The sequence below is a fragment of the Pomacea canaliculata genome, linkage group LG10 (assembly GCF_003073045.1).
Source record: "Pomacea canaliculata isolate SZHN2017 linkage group LG10, ASM307304v1, whole genome shotgun sequence".
Classification (NCBI taxonomy): domain Eukaryota; kingdom Metazoa; phylum Mollusca; class Gastropoda; order Architaenioglossa; family Ampullariidae; genus Pomacea; species Pomacea canaliculata.
Window position 1 is genome coordinate 25,979,734 of NC_037599.1, and position 27,673 is coordinate 26,007,406.

Below are 27,673 nucleotides of genomic sequence, written 5' to 3' on the forward strand. Positions count from 1 at the left end.
CAGAGGCGAAGTACGGGACTCTTGCTAAATCTGCTTGTATTGTACTTTATTTCAGCCTATGTATGACAAAGAGATCAGGGTGCATGCTGTAAGTGAGCATGCTGTAAGGCAAGCAAGATGGCAAGGATTTCCGCTGTGAAAATAGAACATTGGTCTGCCAATCGGACTGAAGCAGCCCGTTGTGGTTGGCAGGACGGAACTGCTGACACAGCGACTGGGCCACCACTTAGGATTTTGGAGCCATCTGTAAAAACTGAGCAGAATTTAGGATAGTCAGAAATGAGTTCATGAAAGTGTTGGAGGAAGATGAGGTCACTAGTGTCCCCCTTTTTGAAAGCTTATAAACACGAGAAACACTCGTATGTTTCATTGTTTATTGTATTCTTTGTACAAAATTCCAAAGCTCACTTTTCGCTTGGTTCTCGTTGCACTTTGTCTTTTTTTGTGTCCCATTTTGTTTCTTTTTTCCTTAACTGCCTTCCCCTTCTCCCTCTTGGGCTCTTTGTGGGCAACATTCTTGTGTACGCTCGAGCGATTGTGTGTGTGTGTGAGAAAACATCTCTATTTCGTTTTATTTGGCTTTGCGCATTAGGTAACAAAAGCAAAATGTATGGGTTTTTTTCCAGACAGTTCTGGTTTATTTTGCTATGGATAGCATATAAAAGTTCTTCCATCGCTAGTTAACGGCTTTTCCCAGCAGGACTTCAACGCAGACGGAAATAGATAACTCTTTACTTCCGCTAACAGAGTGAGACTATCAATTCTATCTTGAGTCCCCTAGAAAACAGGAAGCGTAGCATCGGCTGGAGTTTCAGTGCTGATTCAAGAGCTCTGCCATTTGTAGAGACACTGTGATTTCTGAGGTTGGTATTTGCCTTTTTACTTAGGAAACGGTTCTATTCTCAGACTGTTACTTTAAGATAGTTTAATTCTAAATAGAGTCTCAGATACATGGACTATGTCCACAAAACTGTCAGAATTCACACTCTAAATTATTTTATTGTATAACGGACGAAAAATGTGTTGTATTTCATAGTAAACATTATACTTCCTTCTTTTCAACCCTAGAAAAAGATGCTTCGACTGGTTGTCATCGTTGCAGCTTCAGTTATCCTGTTCTTTTCTGGTTTTGGTGAGTGTAATTTTTTTTTACAAGTACCAGCAGTTCTGTAATACATTTAAGTTGTGAATCTTAGGGTGAGTTCGAAACACTTTATATGATGTTACACTTCATTATCTCAGACAAAGGAGGAAGTTCATAAATAAGTATTTCTAATGTAAGAGATGGATTTAAAATAGTGTCAACTGTAAATGTTGGTTACTTGTTACATGAATATACTCAACGTGCGGGAGACAGAGACTTTTTGGCACAGATGACTTTGTTGTCCATAGACGACTCCATATAATCCAACCTTTTGACTAGGCCGAGCAACTATCTTTCCTATAGGGTCAACAACAACTAGTTTAGTAGTTACTATGTTTTCAATCCGAATTTCTTAAAATTTAACGCACATTTTTACAAAAAAAATCATAAAGAATAACTAAGTTGATTTTGCAAACTTCCCCCATACAAATTTTGATCTGTCTATTAGGCACCAATTTCGAAAAGAAATTTGAGTCTACTCACAACATTGACGGAGTTATAAGCTTTTCACAATGTTTGTTTTGGTAGCCATTTCGGATCGTTTTCGTGGCTACCGAAAATTTTTTAATGAAATCACTTCCAGGCGAAAACACTTTCCTGCAAAGCCGTCATATATATATATGTGTGTGTGTTAGGGGGTGTGGGGGGCATATGTACTACTTACTGCTTTATAAATATGTAATTGATTGTCGAATAACAGACGCAGCTAGGGTAACAGAACCCTGTGACTACGGATGGAGTCCTTTCAACTCTGCTTGTTACCATATTTTCATGGAAAGGATGAACTGGTCAGCAGCTCGTGCAAGTTGTCAGGAAAAGGACGCTGATCTATTGTCTTTGAAACCTAGTGATAATGTGAAAATGGTAAGTATTGTCTGGACGGCAATTTTAAAACAAACTGTTTTACTAATTTACCCAATTGGATGTACTGCGGTGTAGATAACATAAATTAATGTGTTTGTTTGGGTAGGTGTTTTAATTTTTTTAGTTTTAACATAGTTAAGGCTGGTAACAGTTAACTGTGATAGTAAAATAATATACACACAAAGTTGAATCCGTATTTTTCATTATAAATCGTACTGTGTTTTGGGTGAGACTAGAGTATTTAAATTCATATTTACCTCAAACTGCTGCCATACATAGATTTTATGCATATTTTGTTTATTAATCTCGACTATATTTTTCACTTTTTCTTTATCAGTTATACATAAATCAACAGACAGAAAGCGTGATGAAACAGATGACCTGGTGGGTTGCCTTTGAAATGAAGTCACTTGAAGGCACCTTGGTATCTGTTCCTGTCAACTCTTCTTCCACAGGCCATATCTCGTAAGAAGCCAGTTTACTCAGTCCATAGGCAAGCGCTGAAATTGTATTTCAAAGTGTAACTCATGTACACATATTAGGAGGGTAGCCTAGGCCCTTCTTATAGAACCTGTCATTCCTGTGAAAGATGCTTTAACCTTTATGAACTTAGGCTTCCGTGACTCACGTGGGTTACAGGGTGGACGTGAATCGCACCACAGATCGGAATGTATCGCAAAGAATATCACAGTTAACGACTGATTTATTTAATTTTGAGCACTCCTTCAGTGCAGCTGCGACATATATATATATACGTGAAAGTTATTGTTCTAAAAACATACACAAAGATATCTTAAGATTTAAACTACTTTGAACACTTCCTCGGATTTCTAATAAAAGTTATGTAAAAACTTAAAAAATACTTTTAAAATTTAATATACATTAATATTTAACAGCAACTACCGTTGAGGGTAGCACATGGACACGGCAGCCATTTACGCCTGTTTCTGTTTTGTTGTTTTGGGTTGTGTGTTTGGTTTTTTTTTTGGCGTTTTTTATTTTTAATTTTTTAATTTTTTTGCAATAGTGGGAAAGTCCTGTACAGGACAGTCAGTCTTTGTAGAGGGTGGCTCCCAAGTACGTCAAGCTGTTGACATCTTGGAGCTGTACTCTGTTCATGAAGATCTATTCTTTGTCGTTGCCAATAGGAATTATTTTATTCTTATCATTGCTGGTTTCCATTCCATATGTTCAAACTATCAGTCTGTTACTAAGATCTTGGAGTTCTTTTATATTACCTGCTAGCAAGTTGATGTCGTTGAAGTGTAGGCTACAAATTGGTATTTCATCGATAACAATAAAAGTGGGATGGTTGTAGAGGGTTTCACACTTGATCTTCTCCAAGATGTTTAACATCACACATGAGAGAGGACACCCTTGACGTACGTCTACCGTCGTGTGGAAGTAAACACCTATTCGGTCGTCAAGCAGTACTGCTCTCGTTGAGTGATTATGTAGTGCTTCAATAACTTGGATGAGGCCTTCTTCGATATGAAATGTTTGTATCGCATGCCGTTGCAGGTTCTGTCGATAGCCTTTCAAATACCATGAAGCTGCGACAGAAGTCCTGTTGTTCTATCAGGATGAGACAGATGAAGATCTAGTCAGCCATGCTCCTTCATGATCTTTTCTTCTGCTGCTAGGGGTTCCTCATCAGGGGTGCTGGTGGGGCTCAGCGTTTATTTTCATGGGTAGCTGATAAGACTTATAGTTCTGTAGTTTCAAAGTTTGACACTTTATTGTTTCCTTTTCTGTGAAGGAATATGACTAATAACTGAGCTCTTTTTGATCCTGAATTTTAAAGGGGAAGTAGATAAGTTTATGGACCAATCCATTTGGTGAGTTCTAAGTGGCCGCCCTCAATTTCTTGTGAGGTTGTAACTTTTTGGTTAAGGTGAGGATGGCTCAGCGCAAGAACTCGGACTCTTGAGTCCCCAGTCCTTGATTTCGCAAAGCCCTTTTTTAACCCTCCGTTCCTGCCCATTGATGAAAAGCGTCTGTGCTGACCTTGGTGCTGCAGTCAACAATGGTTTCCTTTTTCTGGAACTGCTTTATAACCTTGTGAAGTTGGTAAAACTCCTCCACGTCTTTGTATCCATGAGTGGAATTCGGACAATGTACTTAGAAAACAAATCTGGAAATCAGCCTATGGATATGAGTAACAAGATTTGGAATACTTATGGTATACAGCCTGCTGGATATACAGATGCTGACGGATCTTAGCCTTTATCTATGTACGAGGAAGCCAAAGCCGTGCTGTACCACAGTTTCCTTCATCCGTTGTTGTCTCCCAAAATAGTGGTTATCTGACTTCCACCAGTCACACCGTTGTTGTCTCCCAAAATAGTGCTTATCTGACATCCACCAATCACACCGTTGTTGTCTCCCGAAATAGTGCTTATCTGACTTCCACCAGTCACACCGGTACCGCTCTTGTTCTTGGGTGAGCTGTTTCACTTAGCCGTACTGGAAGACGTGCAAAATTAGGTTCCTGCCCTCAGCTTAATATCTGGCTAGGGCTTCCACTTGCACATTTTCTGCTATCCCCAACCTGGAACCTGCACAGCAGGGAACGTGATGTTGTTGATACGAGCCTCACCCAGAGTCCTCAACCTCGAACATCCAGGGTCTGCTCTCTTCATCCCGCAGTCTCTCAATATTTTAAAACACGCTACATATCTGCTCTCCCGTGGAGCTTTCTCAAAAAACTGTCCCCCGCATTCCCACATTCTAATTACTGCAATTTAACCTCACTCGCCACCCTGCTAGGGATAAGTCCAGGTGTGCGCCTATAAATCTTTCTAGCTCTGCCACCCCTTCTCTGAGCGAAGACAGCCGACATGACATCAACTAGAAAGTCAACCCAGCATATCACCATCCGGGCACCCAGGCACGCTTACATCTCTCCACCACCGAAAAAAAAGGGAAAATCTCTGAACACATGTGGCGGGACACACGTCCCAGACACAGAGATGATGATTAGAAAAAAAAATTAATAAAAACATTAGAAGTAGCAAATAAATATATGAAAAAGAAATAGTCTGCAACGATGGCACTAGTAATCTATACTATCGTTACACCACGATTTTGACCTCTTCATGTGCATCTAGATGTTTGTAAGCGAATATCTTATATTGTAACAGCTTTTAACACTTACCTAAAGGCTTTTCACAAATGAAGAAGTTTGAAGAGGTGCATGAAGCATCATAGAGAAGACCGTCAGAGTCCATTAATGCACAGTCGTAATTGTTTTGGTTGCTGGGGTAGTTTGGTTTCCAAGGGCTTTATTTCAGAGAGAGAGAGAAGGTAGTCATTAGTTTTTAGAATAAATAGACATATAAGTAAATAAAAACTTAGAGTCATTATGATGAGCATCAAGTAATTTACTCCTGGCTCAGAGGAAGTATTCATTCCAGAGCACCACCAGCCCCAACAGCCAGGAGTAAATTACTTGATGCTCATCATAATGACTCTAAGTTTTTATTTACTTATATGTCTATTTATTCTAAAAACTAATGACTACCTTCTCTCTCTCTCTCTGAAATAAAGCCCTTGGAAACCAAACTACCCCAGCAACCAAAACAATTACGACTGTGCATTAATGGACTCTGACGGTCTTCTCTATGATGCTTCATGCACCTCTTCAAACTTCTTCATTTGTGAAAAGCCTTTAGGTAAGTGTTAAAAGCTGTTACAATATAAGATATTCGCTTACAAACATCTAGATGCACATGAAGAGGTCAAAATCGTGGTGTAACAATTCCCCTTAGTAACAAATGTTCCAAGCTGTCCAAATGACTGAGACCTTTACAACTTAAACATATCCATAAGCTTTCCTTGTCAAGGTAACGGTTCTACAAAGGCAAAACATGAGCCTCTCTATCTGGTGCTTCATACTAAAATCTTATCTATGAATTCTTCATTGGTCGAATAAATAATGTGGTCAACAATTCAACCAAACAATAAAAAGCTTTTACGAATATATTGGCTATCAATGACAAAGCTCAGTAACCAAATATCTGTTTTCCCTAGGTCCATGAGCCCTTAGATTTTGTCCAATATTCATATTGGGGGGAAAATCCGCCACTTGTTTCGAAGTTCAGCACATGAACTGCACAGTTTGCAAGTTTGATAGCCACAAAAAAAAGAAAACAATCCTCGGAGTTAAAATGTAAAAATGATACACAAGAACATGTATTTTTGTTCCATGATTCACGGAAAGAAAATGAAATATTTTGTTAAAATGTCATTAAACACACACAATATATCTTATAATGCAACTCATCTGTGTTGTGGGCTTGTAGAGAACTCAAACAAGATGAAGGAGTGTGAGAGTGGCTGGATCCCAGTAGCCTCTTCTTGCTACAAGCTGTCGACAGTCCAAAGAAATTGGTTTGGTGCCCTGAGGATTTGCAGTGCATATGGCGCTGACCTCATGTCTGTGAACTCTGTACAGGAACTGGTATGTAGTCTTTATTTACACTTTGTATAGTGAGACTCATAATCCATCTCATGGTGTTATTTTTTGCAATTAGCGATTTTGCATTCTATACAGTTTATGTGTGTATAAGAGAGAACGAAAGAACAAATATTTCATTGCAGAAGCCATCAATCCCTATCAGGAGGGTGACATCCTAATGACTAATTGTACATTTCTAATGCATTAAACAAAGGTACGTTACAATGTGATGATTATATAAAATACGTGTATTCAATTACGACTGTATACATATTTGGAACCTGGGTGTAGTATACAATTGTCTATCAAAGCCCTAAAATCACAAACTTGTATTACAGTCGAAATCGAAAAAATCCCGTGTAATTTCTCTTATTAAGCACAACATTCTACTAAAAAATATGTAGTTGTTTCCATCGTGTAAAAAACTACAATACAAATGCAAAATAAATTAATTCATTGGACTGGGTATGTTTAAAACATATACTTCTGAGCCCTACTCCACTGATGAGTGCTCAATGGTTGCATGATGAATATAGTTGCAAACCAGACCCAGTCTCTTAAAAAGTCCGTTGGGGACTTCAGGGAAAATAGTGGCTTTAAGTTACTCAAATGAACAAGTTAATTAAGAGTTTAATCAGAGCTGTTCTTTGTGAAAGTAGAACAATTTTAGTAGTCATAGTTAATAAACACACAGTAATATCTTTGTTTACCTCATTGAATCTTTAGCAGACAAACAGATAGATCTTTTCTACTGCAGTTATTTGGTTTAGCCCCAAAATTTCTAAAGCATACAGTAACATGGATACAATTACTTCATTGAAAAGTTTGAAAAACACTCTTGCCTTATTACATTTTAGCTTGTCCATTGTATTTAACATTTCAGTTGTCCTTTTTTCTTTTGATTACCATATCATTCAATGCGTAATTAATACTTTATTTTGTGGAGAATCCAAGTCCTAGATATCTATCTGAATTTAACACTTCAAAAACATACACACAGGTCTAATAACAGTCTCCCGAAGGCTTTCAGCTCTTAATCCTCAGATTGTCTATCATGGCACAGCATCTCATTTCCCAGGTTCTTTCTATTGGATGTTTCACTCACATAATCCATTTCTCCGACCTTATCACATGCCTGTATATTGCCCCCCCCCCCCCAACTTCAGTTGGGCACACGTGGTTCCGAAAGGTCTAGACCTTGTTGTTGATGGTGTTTGCCACTCTCCAGGTTTCAGAACCATACAGCAGGACAGCTTTCACATTGTTGTTGAAGATGTGGATCCCCTTTAGTATACGCAAATTACATGTGTAATATGACTGGTAGCTGTGTTATATTTATTTTTATTTTTTAATTATTTCACGTTTCCATGTCTTGAAACATATCACATAGGCATACACTTTATCTAAAGCTGCAGATAAAAAAGGAGATAGGACTTGAAAGGACAGCATCAAGTTGGTGGGTAGGCTTACAGAAGATGCCGTGGCAGTGGCTCATAGAACCCTCGCCATACAAGATGTTCACGTGAGTCGCTTGATAAATTTCTTATTTGAAAGAAGCTTTGAGTTAGAATCTTGTAATAAAATAAGGAGATTAGCAATAGTGGACTTTTTTTAAAACATTCCTCACAGTATTTGTTTCCCGAACTGAAAAATAAAAATAGTTATTTGCTTCGATCTGTAGGTGTATTACATGCTTTTCATTACATATATGAAAAAGTGTATTACAATCATTGTACTAAAAATTTTCTTATTGATGTTACAACCATCTCATCTTTACAATATTTTGTCACTCATTTCAACCAATTACCTTAAAAATAACTTCTTAATCTGATTGTTTATCCTATGCAATATAGTCTAATGTAATTTACATGCACTATTATCCCTCAAAATAAAGTTTTCCTAAATTACCATGACTTCATGGCGATGTCTCTTGCAGTCCTGTGTAAACAGTTTCACGTTTTCATAAAGTAGTCTTATGTTCAATTGACTGTCCGTTCTATTTTTTTAAGAACGTCCGATGTAGATGTGCCTTTTCAAAAAAGAGCTATCAGTCTGTCGATTCTTACAGTGTCTGGACCAAATGAGTTTTCTGAGTTGAATCAAATTAAGCCACAGTCAATATCTTTCCATTTTTCCTTGAAGTTTTATCTTTGCAACCATAAATCCTTGGGAACCCCAAAAACTTTGGTTTCTAAGAAGATGCCTACAGAGTCGATGAAGCAACACCAATCGCCAGTTGGTCAGAAATACAACAGTATCTGATCGTCTTCACCCTCCGACTTTCACTCGCGACTAATGAAAACTAACTTGGCACATTTTTTGTAGTTGTTCATCTTTCAGTGATGCAAGAATTTCACTTCTAACACTGATGTCCCCCCCCCCTCCTTGTGCTTGATAATCATTGTAACGAATCGGGTTTTAAAGCGAATGTTGTTTCTTGTTTCTAGTTGTTTGTTGTCTCAGGCCATAGGTCTCAGCTATGATACCAGGGGAGAGCAGTCGAGCGAATGCCGACGCAATCTCCACGTGAATTATTTGACATCATTCAATGGGTTAAGAAACGTTAGCGAGGAGTCACTATGGCGACTACAGTCCATCCAGGATGGCATCCATGCCGACAACACGGTACAAAGATTATGATTGGTCGGCATGGACCCCACGACGGGTCACTAAGCGATCATCCGAGTTATCCAGTGGCCAAAAACCGAAGTAAGGGGAAAATAAGATAGTTTGTATAACGTCTCCCAGGAAAGTCAGAGCTGAGCTGCTTGAGGAGTAAAACCGAAGTATATCAGGACATTGTTAACGGAGGCCAACGTTCATCCCCATAAGGTGGAGCTGAGTCAACGCCTTGTCTGCTGGAGGAGTGTAGTGTCTATATTGATGCGAGAAGGTATACAGCGGGAGATCTGTGTTGTGGACAGACTCGCGAAGTTTTAGCATCACATTGCAACGAATGCTAACTCTTATCTACCGAAGGGTGGACCTGAACGACACCTTCCTACCGAGTAGTATAGAGACTACATCAGCACCACACGGGATACAGCGGGTTTCTGTGTGGAAGGACAGACTTTGGACGCATTGGCATCTCGTGCTTAACAGTCACTGACACTTCTCATACCGAAGGGTAGAGTTGAACAGAAGGCCTGAAGGATAGGACTTGTGACCTAAAGCCGTGCCACTGGATATCTGCGTGTGTGTGTGTGGATATCGAATTGCAAATATCTCTACAACACGAATCGGGCTACCGGATTGGCTTTCGAATCAGCTAAGTTCAAATTCTAAAAAATATCTGGAATGGGTGCTACGTAAAATATCAATTGCTTTTATTGTCAATTTCATGTTAATTGCAAAATATTATTTTTTATTGTTTTATTGCAAATTCTACCAACTGCCACCAATTCTTCTCGGGCTATAGACCATGGGAAATAGGTGAGCCAAACGACGACAAAGGCAATGGGAACTGCGTGGAACTAACCCTTGGAGGACTCTTGAATGATGCGTCCTGCGACACTTCTGTTCGATATATCTGTGAAAAATCTATGAGTATGAACATATTTTCTTTTTTTAACACATGTTTACTTGTTTGTTTTCAAATATATGAATGCTTTTTCCCCAATGATTTTTTTATTTCATAGTACGCAAAACACGTACAAGAGACAAATATACATAAAAATGCAATACTAAACATTAGAGGATGAGAAAAAACACATACACAGGAACATAGTGAAAAATAAGCCATCCAACGCTGTGTGTGCATGTCACAACCGTGTGACATACGGTGTTCACGCGCATTCGAACAACACACAAGACAACGATCTGTCCATGGGCTTCTCGTCTTACTTTACTCAAATAGCCCGCTGGTACTTATGCCCACTCTAGGTGGGTAGCTGTCAACAGGTCGTACACAAATGGTAAACAAAATAAAGAGTACCGCGAAGAGCACAGATACACAAGCTTTTCTCTACTGCCTCAATAATACATGAAACACATCTCTCCCTCTCACTCGTCAAAACCGTCTATAGTACATTTCTAACTGGTCAGTCCTGTACCGAGAATCGGAGCACCAATCTGGAACTCGGTCCAGAGTACAAAAGGTCTCCCTGATAAGAAAATATGAAAACACGGTTACTGTTCGCCAGAATCACTTCAACAAGCATCAAAAGGTCCGACGTATCTCGGCGTCAGGAACACTCCCAGTCAGTCCACGGCGAGCGTACAGGTTCACTGACACACTCCCACAACACACTACTAATGTGTGAGTAAGATTTACGGTGATGATGAATGTATCGAAAAATATATACCTGGGACATTGATCTTTTTTCATCGTGTTTTGACAGATAACGAGAACTGCAGTACTGAGTCGGCTGGCATGTCCTCTTGCTACACCGTTTCCACAACGAAAACGAATTATCGTGAAGCTCAAGAAACCTGCCTTGCAGATGGCGCTAACTTGCTGTCCATTGGCTCAGCTAAAGAACTGGTAGGTAGTCTTTATAGACATTCATTTACGACCGTCTTTGGAATAATTCCTTTTTCACCGCGCTGCTTGTTGTAAATGGCAGACCGTGCATTTTGAACACGAAGGGACGAAAAATATATTCTGATATATTTCAGATTTCGGTAAGCAAAAATTTGCATTTGTGGTAAGTTTGTATACTTACCTATGACGGCCTTTTGTAATGTCGTTTTCTTGTGTGGGATTTTTGATGCCCTGAATCTTTCAAACTTTTAAAATATTTCTGTTAAATCGCCGGTGACAGAACTCGTTAATATTTCAGCCATAAATGTAAGCTGCTTGGTCGAGGCACTTTTACTGGAAGCAATTTTAGGTATATAGGTAAATCATACCTAAAACAAATATTAAGCGAAAGCAGAGAATACGAAGACCAACAATCTTTAGTTGGAATTAGGCAATAAACATAAAGCTTCACAATCGTATGATACTGTAAAGTAGTAGTGGTAATATAGAAAAAGAACTCAGTCTTCTTCACAATCCTTCTCTTGTGACTTATTTTTTTTTAAACATTGTTTTACCTGTCAATTATTTTACATGAAGCTGCAAGTACGGGAGGAGATGAAACGAAGAGAACGTGAATCACACTGGTGGGTGGGACTTCGGAAGAACATGTCATCAAACAACACGTGGAAATGGCTTGAAGAGCCCCCATCTTTGACACCACTAGTAATGTGAGTCCTTTCACCAGGATCACAACTGGAATCAAATAAAGTCGCTGGCACGGAGTGATAGCCTGTAAAGTTACACGTATATGTTTAGGCATTTATACTTTGGATCAACGGACAAGCCAACAAATACAACTTTCCGAGGTTAAGGAGGTGTCAGAGTGGGGTCATTTGTAAGGGTAGCGTGGGGCTGAGGGATGCAGGGCCACGATTGGGAAAAACTGCTCTGGTGACCCCTGGTATCGGTACTGTTACTGTCCGCACGGGTCAGTCCTTTCTTGGTCTTAGAAAAGGACTCCACCAGGCGTTAAGTCTGCGGAAGACAGCAGGCGCAACAAATACGATATGAAGGTATTTCGGCAATTATTCAGTGCATGCGCAGTACGCGTTAGTAGGAGGTCAGAGCGGATACGGGGGTGCCTCTGTCACGGACCGTCCGCAGACACGCGCATTCTTTCCACAAACCAAAATAATCTGATCGCTTGAGGGTGGGCGTACCTCCTTAGAGGCACCAATAATTATTGAATTCAAACACAATTTTAAATGAAAAATGACAAAGGATCAACAATCAGAGATTCACTCCTTCTTTCGCCACACAAGATATATTACCAATATATTACATCATTCATCCAACTTACTATTAGATTTAACAATAAAGTTGATTATCATAAATACTGTCACTGATGAAGTATTCCGCTGTTTCCGGTGCTGTCATTTCTTGATGTCAATATCCACTGTATTATAGTATAAAATGTTCGTTCTTGACGAAACCCAAACTTTTTTATATTACAGTCATTGCAACCCTCCCAAGTCTTCTATTCTAATGAGTAACACTAATCTTATTTCCTATAAGTCGATTTATAATTTTAAAAAAAGTGTTTGTTTTACGATACCGACAGTTTACAAGCAGAACGTCGCGGACTTGCACATGCGGTTGCCTCCTGGGTGTTTAGCAGGATGATGATAGGTGAGCTGAAGGCCGAGAGAAAACCTTCCCTCCACCGGCGGTTTAATCTCGGGCTGTTTGGAACTGTCTTCTCCGGGCGACGGATGGTGGTCGGTGCACCAGTTTTGCACCAAGTTTTCTGCTCTGGATCCGTCGGTTACTCGCTCACACCAGTGTGTGGTTTCTTGGCCCCACCAACAAACTGTACTGCGGGATGCCCATGCCACAGACCTCCCCACGGCGCGGACACGGACTACAGTAAATCACTATCTGTGAAGTACATCCACTGTAGTATAGACACAGTATTACTTCCCCGGTAATACTAATTCCGCGGTCGCAGCAGTAGCGAGAAAGTCCAGAGAAAAACCACCAACTCCAACTTCTGTTCCGCCGTTTGCTCTCTGTTACCGTTTTTTCCTAACGTTATTTTCCTCTATCTTTTTCGTCACCTTATTTTGACATCACAATTTACGTCATTTGCTCAAGGGCAAACAACTTCCAGCCCACTACCCTAGATCAGATCAACCACGGTTGTCGACCTTCCCGCCTTACCCCCTGTACCAAGTACTTATCCGTTACAGCCTCTTACCCATTAAGTTGCTTTTTACAGAGAAATTTGAAGGTAAAGAGGTGGGTGAAATAGATCACTGTTGTGTTATATCCTTATTACCTCAATAGTCCTTTAAAAGAGGAGAAAAATTCGCATTATAGTCGTTCCAGATGGTAAAATGCCTAAAGACCCGAAAGCTGAAAATTAATTGTTTTGGTGTAAGCGATGCGAAGAGAGAATTTCGTGCTGACAGCAAACTCAACAGCATGCAGTCGACATTTCGTATTTTCATTTTTACATAAATCACCCGTGTTTAATGAGATCCACCTAATATTACATCTTGGGTATAAAAGTGAGTACACATAATCGTCACCTCGACGAGCAAAACAACTGCTCACAGTGTTAGTTTGTTTGTTTATTATTGTTTGTTAATGCGCGATTAGTGCAGCAAAATTTCCCTACTCGACCCAGCTGGCGGGAATGGGTACTTAACTCCAGAAAGGGTTGGGGAAGGTAAGTCAGTGAGGGAGAGGAGCTGAACACATACATAGCTGGTACCGAAAAGGGAAGTCACCAACACCTCCCCCCCCCCCAAACGACCCGTAAAGGTTAGGGGTGACCTTAACCTTTTTTTACACACATAAGCACTCACGCACACATGCACACACACTCTCACACACTCTGTTGTTGAATTGACTACTAATGACTAATTGTTACATTGTTTTAAACTGAAGATTGTGGGATGTGAATCAACCAGACAACACTCGCAATATGGAGAATTGCGCTGAGATGCTTACTAGCGGATTCATGAACGACGTGGACTGTTTCAACAATCGACCATACATCTGTGAAAAACATATCAGTAAGTTAATATTTGCTGGACACTCCAAGAAAAAAAGAGGAAAGAAATTCTTAAAAGAATTTTATGCGACAAAAACTGTTGAGCTAAAGATGAAAACAGCTATCAAATTATGAAGGTGACTACCCGAAACGAATAAAAAAAATCCTTTATGCTAGTCTTTGACATATAGTTTAAACTTTCGCTGGTGTTTTGAATATGTTGGACATTATCCATTATTAGGATTGAATTATTCACTAAAGCTTAGAATTTACTTTTTTTTTAAATTGGTTCCAAGCTGTAGAATCTACTTGCCGCTTATGTACATCGCCTCCCAATCCTGATCACACACACACACCACGAAATGATATCCCCGGAATACTGGCAGACGATTTTCTCCAGTCAACTACTTAAACGAGCCATGAGACTACAAAGCTTCCGGTTAAGTCACATTCTTTGTTACGGCTCGCCGAGACTAACAGTAGAGAACTTCGCAAGATGCTAAACGTTGGTCTTGGCAGACAGACAGCAATCCACCTGTACACGTCCTTACACACACACTGCATGTGATATATAGATGGATAGTAGTCGTACAAGGCAAGGTCATGAGAGATGTATTACATAATCTAGTGGTTCCTTGGATTTGGTTTTTCAGACCACACCAGAGATTCAAAAAACTGTGAAACTGGCTGGATCCTTATTTCTTCTTCCTGCTACAAGCTGTCTGTAGAGGACATGGTGTGGTCGGATGCTGAAGCGAGCTGCAATGCAGATGGCGCTGACATGCTTTCTATAAACTCTATAGATGAACTGGTATGTTCTCTCTATAGACACTGCTTTAAGAGCAAATTTCGAGAATTTATGATTGGAGTTGTTTTTCCCATTATTTATTTAACTGTGTGGTATGCACTTTTCAACGGGGAAGAAAAACTGTCTTTAATTTATTTATTGAAGCAGTGGTTTTGTCAAATTCGTACTTTACCACTATTTAAGTACTTTTATTGCACACACATATATATATATATATTGTTACCGTTATATCTATTGTTATCTTTGATACCTTGGTTTGGTTTATCTAAAGCTGCATATAAAGAAAGAAATGGAACGTTTCCCCCTTATATCAAGATGGTGGGTAGGATTACAAAAGGTCCAACCATCCGGCAAATGTCAGTGGACTGAAACATCGTCATATACACCTCTAGTCACGTGAGTTTTTTTCTCCAGAGGAGATCTGAAAGATCTCGCTTATTACATGTGACAAAGTCGTTTAAATTTATATTTGCTTCGGATTTTTTAATTAACACGTATTCCCCTTGGTGAACTACCTTTTTACAGCTAGTTACTACTAGCACAGTCGTGTACACGATGTTTTAGACACGGTGCTTGTCTAGTCTATCGTTTCTCTAAATCTGTTTATCACCGCTGACCAATTCTCTTTGAACTAAAGAATGTGGGACACAGACGAGCCCAGGGACGAAGACAACAATGATTGCGCGGTGATGGGTCCTGACGGCCTCCTGAGTGCTGCGTCCTGTCAGCGGTCTCGCCGATACATTTGCAAAAAACAATTAAGTAAGTAGAAACGTTTGAAGAGGGCTTGTTGCTATAAGTTTTAAAATGAATTTAAATAGCAAAAAAAAAAAGCAGGAGTGAAGAATGTAAATTTAACCTGTGACTATCCCATTTTTCAAAGCATTCTACGAAGAAACACATTTGGAGAGTTGAATGGTTAAAAATATTTAAGCACACTAGTGATAGGAGATTCCATATTCTAGCAACTGTAGAAAATGCGCTGCAAGCAGCGGACGTGCCTAATGACAAAAGCAGGTAATCAACACAATGGCCGGCGGTCATGATTCAAACACGGGTCACTTACCTGTATGAATCTAAGGCGCGAAAACAGCGCTTTTTGAATTAAGAGTAATTATTTATACGAAAAATAGTTTTCAAGTTTATACTTGGTTGTCGTTTTACCTACACATAACTATTTAATGACTTAGTGCAACCAATCCACATTTTAATCCTCTGCCCTTTCAAGGTGTGATAATCTGATTCTTTCTTTATATTCCTGTTTATATGAATTTGTGTGCGTGTGTGTGTGTCCATTAGCAGGGAATTTGACGGTAGATGTCTCTGCTGTTACTGTAAGTTATTACTTCGTAAAAGCTGATATTAGCATAGTTTCTATAATTTTTATAAAATTTCACTCTTCTACTGACAGTTTACCTCCAAACGATTTAGGAGTTGCCATAAAAATGAAGAATGCCGAAAAAATGTCCATTTTGACAAGTATTGAGCTTAATGCTTTTTATGGAACCTGTGTGTTTTCAGTATTCTCTGCCGCTAGAGTGATTTGTTCAAAGTTTTCTTGACAAATTTTCAAACATGTAAATTTATACACATTAAACGAGCAGAAATACATTAAAATATTTTGTTATATATATAGTAAGAATTTGCACATTTATACATGGCAGTGTCTCTATATTATAGGGATGTTGTACCACAGAATAAACAAAATGCATTTTGTCTGTTGTGGGTGGCAGACAATGCAACAGCAGACTGTGGTGCTGGGTGGATCCTCATCAATCGTTCCTGCTATAAGCTCTCCACTGATGCAGTTACATGGATGGATGCACAAGCAAACTGTACATTACATGGAAGTAACCTGTTCAGTGTGAGCTCTTTACAGGAGTTGGTAAGAGAACATATTGACCACTATTTGATGATTATTAAGAAATTTTTATCCTCGGAAAATATCATTGATGGTGACCAAGTGTAGCAAAGTTGTGACCGACGAGAAACAAAAATCCATGGTTTATGTGGGATGAAAGCACATTATTGGTTCATTGGAACAACATGTTCATCAATATCTAAACTTGGACCAAAGTACAATTCAGTTGAATGAGTTAAATAATGTCATGACTGCTTAGTTCACAGCGATGTAGGCCGCATTGTTAAGGGTTTAACTTTTTTCTCGAGACCGACTTTATAGAGTGCATCTTTTATGCCTAAAGTGAGTGGAAGGCATCGGTTACAGATACAAATCAGACACAGATTAGAGTGGCGTCCCTTCGCCTAACAGGTTTGAGAGAGGCGGCTCTCCGCAATTTCTTTTTATTAGCTTATTGTGTTTTTGTGCCCATTGTGTAGGCTAATGTGTTTTTGTTTTGTTTTTTTTTCTTGTTTTTTTGCGTCGTTGCTGTGCACGTCTGTCTGACTTTTGTTTTCTTCTGCGACTTTCGGATTTTCTGTCGATTTTCCAACCTGTACATTTGAACTCGGAGCCGTTGATTATCTATTTGTGTCTAACGGTCGGCTTGAATCAGTGGTTGTAGCGAAATTAGATAACTCGCAACCTTTTCACTGATACCAATTAAAGGAGTGAAATTAAGAGAATTTTATGTAGAGCAGTAAACTTCATTTTAATTGATTGTTTTGCTCCTTGTTTTCCCGTAGGTTTTGGTTTATTTTATTTTCTTCATGAAACAGTACTATTTGAGGTATAAAGAAAGGAAAAAGATTTGAGTAGAATTTGTTTAAGGTCTCACCAACTTTCATCCACTGGGTTTATGCTCCGTGAAGCGCACTATATATATATATGAGAGAGAGCAGAGTTTTGTCAGCAGATCTGCAATAGGTGTGTGCATGAAACACAACATTTATAGAAGATAAAGATAAAATATATGAGAATTTCTTTTTTAAAATATATGAGAATTTCTGTGACGTTTTATCGAACAAAGTTAATGACTATTTGCTTCATTATCATTTGCGTATAACAGATACATTACTTATATGTATATATATGGACTGTATAACCCAAAGATTTTTATGCAGTATACGAACGGTTTCTCTGTGTTACATTTTAAATAAAACCCTATGCACACACAGCACTAATGATATAAATATTGTTACAGTGATGTGCTGCAAGCAAACATGTCGTATTACATCTAGAACTGTTTTATGTAAAGTTGCAGATAAAGAAAAAAATCATAGAAAGACACCCCCTATCAGCATCGTGGGTAGGTCTACAAAAACTATCATCAGGAGACAGGGGATGGCGATGGTAGGGCGTGTCTTCCTCTTTTTCACCACGGGTCACGTGAGTTCTCTATTAATGCACTTTCAAGTTTAGTCGAATCTTTATCTTTGCCTGATGCGTGGAGGCGGAGAATGATCCACAAATTAGCCAGAAGTATTATAGTGAGAGTAAATAGTAAGCAAACTGCAATATGTACAATATTTGTAGATAGCTGTAAAGATGAAGAGTTAGTGCGAGCAACAGATCATTCAGTACTACTCCCTAAATTAAAAAGATAAAAAGAAAAGTTTTGTCTTCAAACTTTGTTACCTACAGCAATCTTTTCTGCGAATTCTTTTCCGTTCGCCACGGAATAGTTACCTTTCCTAGCGGGTACTCCTTTAGACCCACTGGATTGTTTATACTCAGTTGTCATTGCAATGGTTGATTATTCATGTTGTAAACTGTTAACTTTCGTCTCACATTAACTGTGCAAAATTTTTAAAGGACCAAACAGTTCTTGAATTTAAACGAATATTGAAAGCTTTAATATCTGCTACAGTGCAAACTATTTTTTTTTTATAATTTCCGGATAGACATAATTATAATTACTCACAAAAAGCTAAGAACAGATTGCCCTTGCATGCATCATAAGTTGACAATTTTGGACACGGAATGTAAATTGTGGCATCGTGGAACGAACTGGAAATTTTTAAAATGCGTGCATGGTATATAAAAAGCTTACCTGGTTTGCTTTTACTGTAGCTGCCTGAAACTTCCCCACAGTGTTATAGAAACGCTTCATAAACTCAAATATGCAAGATGCTCTGGTGAACCAAAACTGTCACCGTACAACGTAATCACTGTATACCCCTGCCACCTATTGGCAGTATAAACTCTGATCAATATTATTTCTCAAAGGGTATTTAAAATGAGAGAGAATAAGGTTAGAACAAACATGAGTTAAGAAGACGTTGGACACCGGTGGTCTGCGCCCAGACTCTGGAATGACTTCAGAATATCATATCCAGAAAAGAAGTAGCCCGACAGTTGAGAGAAGGTTATTTAGCAACTGTTGAAACAATTTCAGACTATGGACATCACTAAGCATTGTATTGAGTGTATACAGTCCCAATAGACAGTACACCACGATGGCAAGTTTCTAAGTCAAATAGTTTTGAGAAACAGACCCATCTCTGATAACAGACCTGAAAATGGCAACACACCTCAATACCAATAGCAGAGCATCCACAACAGTCTACACCAGTATAACTTTGTACAATAAGACTGCTTCCGTGTGTGCTGCTGACACAGGCATTCTGGCAGGGAAAATGAAGTAGTGGGGCAAAAAAATATTTTCTGACATGGCAAGGGTCACTCTGGTCATGATAATCATGACAGACAAGTGTAGCAGCGTCCAGGAATACTATTCGTCGATTTGATGGTTTGAGAAGACATCTATCTTCGTGGCAAAAACCCAGTTTGTCTGGCCATCACATCGACTTCACGTATGTCCAAAAGAATACGTTTTCTACATCCTGAAACGCCTCATTCAAGCCATCTACCCACCGGAATAATTGCTCTAGTCCTTGCAACGTGAATCACCTAACCACACCTCAAGAAACTTGTTAAGTCTATTATAAAAAGATCCACTTAATAGGAGACCTCAGGATTATACATAGATACGTTTAAGTTGTCTCGGCTTCAACCAGTTTGTGCTTATTTCCGTTCTAAACCTTACTGCGAAGTCATATACATCACCAGCCTCAGTCGAATCGACCCTACTATAACCATGTCCTCAAATCGTCCCAACACCAGAAGTCAAATGGCCTCATTTCCATGGAGGAAACGGGAGGGCAATGCTGCTAGACGATATGGTATTGTAGCTAAATGACCAGCATAGAAGGACTAGGACTATATGTTAAGTGGTGAGTTTCTGTGAAAAAAACGACAATAATTATGAGCTTGAACTCTTTCTATGTGTGCAGATGTTTGTAGAAGCTTGTCTTAATAATGGGAGTTGTTTAACCATATTTTAGCAAACAGTACCTTATGTTGAGCGTAATCCAGTGATTGAAAACGTACTAGACTTTGAAGCTATACGTACATATAATAAAGTTTTGCAAAAACATTTCAAGAGAACAGTATTTAAAAAATTAAAACAAATAAATCTACAGCTGGAGGCTCAGTGGTTAAAGCACCTGTCTCCACGATAGTGAGAATCAGATGTCAGTGTATTTCATGCCTGATTAATGTGTGTGCTTGTGCACCTGTGTTTATGTATATGCAGTGCTATATGGATCAGGTAAGAAAAAATATATCTGTCTATTTGTCAAAGAACTGAAGAGAGGACATAAAACTTAATAACTCCAATTGAAGCATTCAATAGCATGGACTGCTTCGAAAAAAACTGGAAGACTCCATGCGGGTCTTTATATAGCTCTTTTTTCGCCAGAAGGACAGGCTAAAAGGTGTTATTAAACAAGAAGCGGACAAGAAATTGAGGATATGCTATTTTAAACTTGCCACAAAATCTTGCTTAATTTGGCAGACAATGGAAGGAAGACGAGCTCGACAAGGTGTTGAGTCAGAAGGACTGTGTGATGATGGACTCTGACGGTCTGCTAAATGGTGTGGCATGTAACTCCTCTCACCACGTATTATGCGTGAAAATATCAAGTGAGCAATAAGAAATTTAATAATTAAAGTACATTGAATATTTTAATCACACTGCGTATTTTGACTCATAAGGATTTACTCCATTACCTATTAGTTTACTGAATGTTGAATTCTGCTTGAAGAAGGAATACTGCACGGGGAAAGGAAGATTAGTAGATGGGACAGTATTACATGTATGCAGTACTCTAGAGGCATTGAAGAGTTCTTTACACATTTGTTCCATTGGGCGCCATATCGTCAGTGAGCACTTTTGCATGTTTACTATTATTACAGGATTAGGAATCAATGTCTGTGAAACTGGTTGGTTCTTGATCTCACACAATTGCTACAAGTTCTTCCCAATGATGATGCAATCTGAGGCCCAGAAGAGTTGCGAAGCAGAGGGAGGTAACTTGCTGTCGGTGAACACCTTTCACGAACTGGTATGTAGCGTTGACAAACACCACTAAACAAAAGTAAAGATTACAAAAATATTCTGTTTGTAGTTTTATGACTTTGTAATCAATATCTTTATACTTACATTTTTGATTACTATAACGATTAAGTTATACTAAAGTCATGAGCATAATGCGAATGAGTTATGTACCCTTTACATAGAAGTGGGTAATGATATGAACTCTCACGAATGTTTTCTGTGTTTGTGTGTTTGTGCTTGTAATTGTGTAAAGAGTTGTTCAATTGAAAAAAAAATGAGATAACAAGTTTGTTGCCCTATAAGTTTACACGCTTTACAATGAAGTCGTGGTTTTAGTGGGATTCATGGTCGTGCATGAGCGCTCAGCTGGAAAACATCGTGACAAACTGAAGCACAGAGCAATCACAGACATTTAAAGTCTCTTATTAAGAAGGTGTTTAGCTTAGAGTACATATCAATCAATTCTGATAAATCTTACAGCATCGATATTTGATAATAAAATATGTAAGGCATGAAAACTATACCACAAAATGGAAGAATTTTTTTTCTTTTTTGCGATCACCTGTGATCAGTCATGGGTCTCAAACAAAAAACGTTCGCAGTAGGTTGTGCATGTGAAATCACAGTGTAATGGTAGTCATTACTGCCAGCCGATGTTGTAGCGATTGTGAACAACCTATTTCTGGTTTTTTAAATAAAGATGGAGTTACTGAAAAATGATCAGATTGGAGAGCTCTCGATGGTGGGTAAACCTGCAAATAACAGATCCAGGTGCTTCAGCTTCATCTGTTACAAGCATTGGTAAGTCGGAGAATACTACGGGAACGTGTGGAGAGATCACTCCTGACGGCTTGAACTACGCGGACTGCACGCTTGTTCGTTCCTACATTTGTCAAAAGAAAAGTAAGTAGAGAGTTAAATACTTCGCACAAAACGTAAAGATAAATTTAATTAAATTTAATTATTGTATTATTTTTTCATTAAGTTTATTTGTCCAACATGAAATAATGCAAATAATGCCTATACGTCTTAAATCTGGTTACCTGGATTCCCAAAATATTTCTGTTTTAATTTTCTTGCATCATCCACCACCATACACTGCCACGAGGTCCTTTTTGTATGTGATGTTTGCATTCCAAAGATAAGGTAATGACTATTTATGTTACGGTGAAAGGTGAAAATTAAGGCAGACCGGTTAACAAACTGTGCAAACGATGTGAGGCTCTGTTTCCTAACATTTCAGACAAAGTACATAAAAACAAGCTCTCAAGTTCACTCAAATTTATAAACATTCACATCTGGTCCCGATTGTTACAGAGATTTGCAGCAGAAATTAAAACTTCTCTTTTTTTTTCTTCGAGGCGCTTACCACGTGACTGATGGCGATTTCGACAGAAGAATTCGGCTCACCGTTACATTTTTTTCGCTGTTACGACTATCTAAGAATGGCGTCGTTGTTTTTATTCGTTCGCACGTGGTATTTTGAGAAGAAATGAGCGTCTGGCAGGCACAATGAACACTTAATGTCTCTGAAAGAAAGTATCCCAGAACTAGCTTACTGTCTACATTTGTTTACAACCGCAAGCCATGACAGTTGCATTGTGGGATACCCGAAAACTTCCGAAGCGTGTTCGTGTGACCTATGATCCCCTCCAGGTCGGCGTTAGTGAATTCTCATTGGGTATACGCAAAGAGTGTTTACGCATGCGTTCATATAAGGAAATGTCCGACCCTTTGTCTTGTCTCGAAAAGACCTCGAATCAGAGCGTGGGAACCTTTTATCGACAAAGACCTAGACTTTGATTGAAAGAAGATTGAACGCTCTATCCGAAGACCTGCGATGTGACCCAGTTTTTCAAACTGCCGGGTGTGTTGCTATGTCCCAAACATTCTCTATTCTCGCTCATTCTGCGTTCGGCAAAACTAATTATGAATTACCCAGCAAACACGCAAGATTCGGCCAATCTTGGGCCAAGCTTGGGAAAAGCTTGTCACATTGGTTTGCCCATTGCCAAGCATCCCCAAGCAAGCGCCAACGTTCACGGTGCGCGCGCAGCGCTATCGTTCACATCAGCTGCGATGAGGACATTGGCAAAGACTGGCGAGCCGCTTACCCGCCAACATTCGCGATACAAGCGGGGTCACCAAGTTTGAGCCAACCTCACTGACATGAATGATTTATGACTATCAAGACACGTTTTACAAAGTGTGTATTTGTAATTATTTTGTAGATTGTTAAGTAACATACGAATATATTTTATACTTTATGGTTGTCACAGTGTAAAAAACTATAAAGTATATATATATTATCAAGAACGCTCACTCGCGCAACCCTTCCCACATGGTCCGGTCTCGGCCATATAATTGAGATTACCATATTTTTATACTACACAACAGGAAAGTGATATTTGTTTGATGCTTTTTAATTATTTTAAAGGATTTCTCTTTTTCGTGTGGTATAAGCCAATGCTGCACATAAATTATGAAATTTTAACGACAGAGATGTATCTAGAGGAGATAGTGTGTTAAATTTAAATGGATTGAGTATGAGTATACAGTATATAGGCATTGGAGGGGTTTTTCTGCTCAGAGCATATTATTCTTGTTAGCATTAGATATTTTCTGTCTGTTCAAAAATTACTGTATTGGGTGTGCTCATAATATTAAATACACTAAATAGAAAATGCATGATCAATAAAAACAAAACAAAAAATTGTAAACAAGTTATTTAGATTGATATAGACCAGTGTCCAAAATGAAATGTCTGCAGTATTTTGATTAAAGAAATAAGATTTAGATAAGACATTTAATTTGTTAAAGCTATTATATAATCTTTTTCTATTTATTTCCTAAGTTTTGATGGCCTAACAAAACTTTTTCAATTTAAAAGATGTACCACATTGTCTACCTATTTGACGATGGAAAGAAGTCTGCAGCCATCATGCCCGATGAATGGCTACTCCTAGAGAGCAGTAATAAATATTTCTGGCCTATCTCTAAAGCAGATTCCACCTGGGTCAAAAACAGAAAAAAGCCAGGCCCAAACTGGAATATTTTCACCTACCAGCAGATAATTAAAAGCACATGTAATTCATTTTCTGTGTGTGCTCATTAGATTACTCCTTGTTTGTTAAAAAGTTTTTAAATTTCTTTTAATGCACTTATGATAAATTGAATATAGTATATCATATAATGTTTGAAAGAAATTTAGTATTTTATATTTTATAAATTAAATAATTAATTTGTAAACTATAATTATATAATTTTTTATTATGTTTATTTGTCCAAGCACACGAAGAATACTGCCAGATTGTCCTTATTTTGATAAAAGTAAAGCCATAAAGCATAATTGACGTTTGAAATGTAATATTTAAAACGGATAACAAATGGATTGATAAGCTAAACATGAAAAATAACGTCAGGTTAATGTGAAAGATCGCAGCGCACTGTTAAAAGAATTAAATGAATGTATAAGTGTGTTCTATATATATATATAAAGCAAGTAAGTGAACGCATCTGTGATTTAGGTAATGATGACAAAGAGGGAGAGAAATATTTCTCCCGACGTTTCATCCTGTAATTTATTATTTGATTTTATATACAACAGGTGATATGATTTTAAAAAATTTACATGATGGATAGAAGAAGTGAATGAAGCAGAAAATTGATGTATTATCTGATCAGTGTGTGTGAGAGAGAGATAGAGAGAGATGAGGAACATAGGGAGAGTGAAAGAGAGAGAGGAATGAGCTGATGACGACATACTACTATTGACGTCCTGTCAGTGACGACATATAAACTTTGACGTGGTGTAAGGTCACTCGAATCTGATGGACATTCAAGTTACCTGGGTTTTTGACCCTCCACCTGTGTGTGTCTGGAATGGCGGATATGCGCCGTGAAACCAGCGTGTCTCACCGGACAGCCCCTGACCATGACCCGCTATCGCCATTCAGGCGTGACTACAGTCACGTGTCCAACCAACTGAGAGCCAGTGATTACTCATGTGAGTCTCCAGTGCACGGTAATGAGTGAGGCCAAACTGGCGAAGTGCTAGCTTGTACCTGCATGTGTAGCTACTCGAGTTGGTTTGATAGAATAGCTTACTGGGGAAAGTAGAAGAGGGACATCTGATCCCCAATATCTGTCTGTATGAACTAAAGTATTTATATAAATAATAACAAGCTTTGCTGCACCACTCATGGAATCGCACAGTGGGAGGGCTCCAGTCACGTGTGTTACGTTCACGAGTATTGCCGGTGGTGTGGTGAGTCCCTTGGTGTGGTTGTCGTAGTCGGACGTGTCACTCACGTGTTTATGGTGTTGCTGGTGTCAACAAAGCTGTCAGTTGTACAAAAACATCTTCATACATATACACACCGTACACAATACTTATGTGGACAATACAAGTCTGCTGTCTGATGTTTGTACATCGACAGTTTATTCTAACTTCTGCCCGCTGTTAACAGACACGTGACCGTTGATTAGAATTCTTTCCAGTTGTCGCCATCCTAGAATCACAGTCTTTTACATAATCTGATTTGTTTACCATGATAAAGGAGTAAAGGATGAGACAAACAATCCTCAGCAAACGCTATGATGACCTTTGTCTTAGAATTTTTAATTAGTTTATTTAATATTGAAACAAAATATGAGCTACCATCTGAGGGTGTAGGTGAGAGGGAGAAACAGAGACAGGTAGGGTGAAGAGATTGTGATCGGGTGGATGGGAGTTGGGTAGTTAGGTGTTGGAGTGTGTCTAAGGTGTGTGCTCGAATGTCATTGTGTTGCTCTCTTTGAATTTTAATTTTTCTTTCCTTCATACAGGGCCCAGGTATGCACGTTACATAACAGCAGCCTCTCACGTGTTTATCGTTGTAGGAAGGAGCGGCAGTGGAAAAAGCAGGATAGGAAACACTCTTCTCGGAAGACATGCCTTCGTAATCGGAGATGGTTCTTATCCAATAACAAGGAAGTCTCAGATAAAATCAACAATAAGAAGACACACAATATCAACGGTGCGATGTTGCATAGTATTCTCATATTTATTCTCAAGCAACCGCAGATTCTTGCAAGAAATAATAGTTTTCTGCCTTACACACACACAAACAAACAAACAGATACAATTAAATAGACAGAGTAATGACTTTCTTATCTCGCTGCCATGCCTCCAACACAAATGTCAGGTGACATAGCAAGTATACGATCCATCAGGGACAGGAGGGTCTGGTACCTTAGAGGAAATACGTTAGCCACCAAGTGTGGCGAGAAGTGGGGCATGTGAGATAATTGTATGTGGGATAATTAGTCGAGATATATTTGTTTAATTTTGAGGACTTCTATTTATACTGTTCCACGTGAATAGATGGAGAAAAGACAGGATCGGCTTTTATGAATGTAGGACGAGAGAGTGAGATACAATGAGAGAGAGAGGACCAGTCATCGTAACTTTATTTACAGGCTGATTATAAATCTTTCAGGATATTTCTTTCTACTCTGTTTCACTAATAACGTATCTGCAATAAAATCGCGTCTTCCTGACTCGCAGTTCGATTTGGCAGACTGTCATAAAAATTTTTTATTCGTGCAAAGGTCTTGGATACTCCAGACATCTTCAGCCTGAGCTGCGAACCTGAAAATCAGATAACAGAAATTAAGAGGTGGAAGACACTGACATCACATGAAAAGCCGATCATCCTGTTGGCCGTGCGCCTCGATATGGAGTACATGATCGATGACTACGCCATCTACAAAGAGTTCAAGCGGCTCTGGGCAGACGACTCCGACATCGCAAGTCATCTGGTTGTGGCCTTCACCTTTGGAGACCGGATACACAGAGACTTTGTGAGGGAGTTGAAGGACATAAGCGTGGAGCTCAAGAGTGTCTTGAAGGATGCCCACAATCGCTACGTGATTTTTCAAGTAGATACAGGTGTAGGTATTTATGTTTTACCTTGGTTTTCATTTGTTGTAGGATAATGAGTGTGCGTGTGTGTGTTGTCATGCTGAGTTTGTGACTTATCAGATCTAGGGGCAGTGGGAGATCCTTAATTCTTCTTTCCTTTTGCTCCTCAGGAGAAAGACATCCACGAAGAGTTCGACCAGTTCTCTAGCGTCATCAACGAATGGCAAACACAGTACGGCTTCGTTCACATCCAGAAAGTCACGACCTCTGTGATATTCATCATAGCCCTAATAGCTGTGGTCTGCATTGTCATGGAAGTCTTGTACAATGGTATGGAGCTGATTGTGGCAGGTGGACTGCTGTGTCTCTTCATGGCTGTGCTGTGGTATTGGATGAGGCAACTGGGCAGGCTACCACCACCCAAAATAATCATGAGCCACATATAGAGGCGATGCAAAAGTGACCAGCATCTTGTGTAGCTTTTACTTATATACTTCGACAGCAGCCAGTGCTTACTAGCCACCGTCATAATTTCCTATTAAAGGTCTGTTGAAGTGATTACTCTTTTGTAATGATTTAGTAAACTTCAATTGCAAGCTATTTTTCAACCTTTCCAATAATCGTCCTTTTTCACACCCTTCCTTTTGCAATATCATGTTACTCTCAGCTCT

General features: G+C 38.9%; 1 protein-coding gene across 4 annotated transcripts; it reads left to right on the top strand.

Annotated features, from left to right (window-relative positions):
* Positions 1-545: 545 nt before the first annotated feature.
* On the top strand, positions 546-27,560 carry LOC112574065 (C-type mannose receptor 2-like). 4 transcript variants are annotated; one of them, XM_025254891.1, is made up of 22 exons: positions 546-863; positions 1,069-1,132; positions 1,845-2,008; positions 2,346-2,473; positions 6,313-6,470; positions 7,877-7,989; positions 9,886-10,013; positions 10,808-10,950; positions 11,527-11,657; positions 13,882-14,009; positions 14,641-14,798; positions 15,067-15,191; positions 15,433-15,557; positions 16,529-16,680; positions 17,954-18,084; positions 20,555-20,682; positions 20,956-21,104; positions 21,798-24,183; positions 24,914-25,103; positions 25,925-26,115; positions 26,690-27,031; positions 27,173-27,560. In XM_025254891.1, the coding sequence occupies exons 5-15, from the start codon at positions 6,327-6,329 to the stop codon at positions 18,050-18,052; spliced, it is 1,446 nt and encodes a 481-aa protein (XP_025110676.1). In that variant the 5' UTR covers positions 546-863; positions 1,069-1,132; positions 1,845-2,008; positions 2,346-2,473; positions 6,313-6,326; the 3' UTR covers positions 18,053-18,084; positions 20,555-20,682; positions 20,956-21,104; positions 21,798-24,183; positions 24,914-25,103; positions 25,925-26,115; positions 26,690-27,031; positions 27,173-27,560. The 4 variants fall into 4 exon arrangements, with proteins under 4 accessions (XP_025110676.1, XP_025110677.1, XP_025110675.1 ...); XM_025254892.1 differs by having other exon boundaries at positions 21,798-25,121; XM_025254890.1 differs by having other exon boundaries at positions 21,798-25,103.
* The last annotated feature ends 113 nt before the right edge of the window (positions 27,561-27,673 follow it).

Bases quoted from the DNA above. Each gene is read 5' to 3' on its own strand.
- LOC112574065 (XM_025254892.1), top strand. From the start codon at position 6,327: ATGAAGGAGTGTGAGAGTGGCTGGATCCCAGTAGCCTCTTCTTGCTAC. The intron at 10,014-10,807 runs GTATGAACATAT...GTGTTTTGACAG, and splicing joins TATCTGTGAAAAATCTATGA to ATAACGAGAACTGCAGTACT. The intron at 14,799-15,066 runs GTATGTTCTCTC...GTTTATCTAAAG, and splicing joins TAAACTCTATAGATGAACTG to CTGCATATAAAGAAAGAAAT.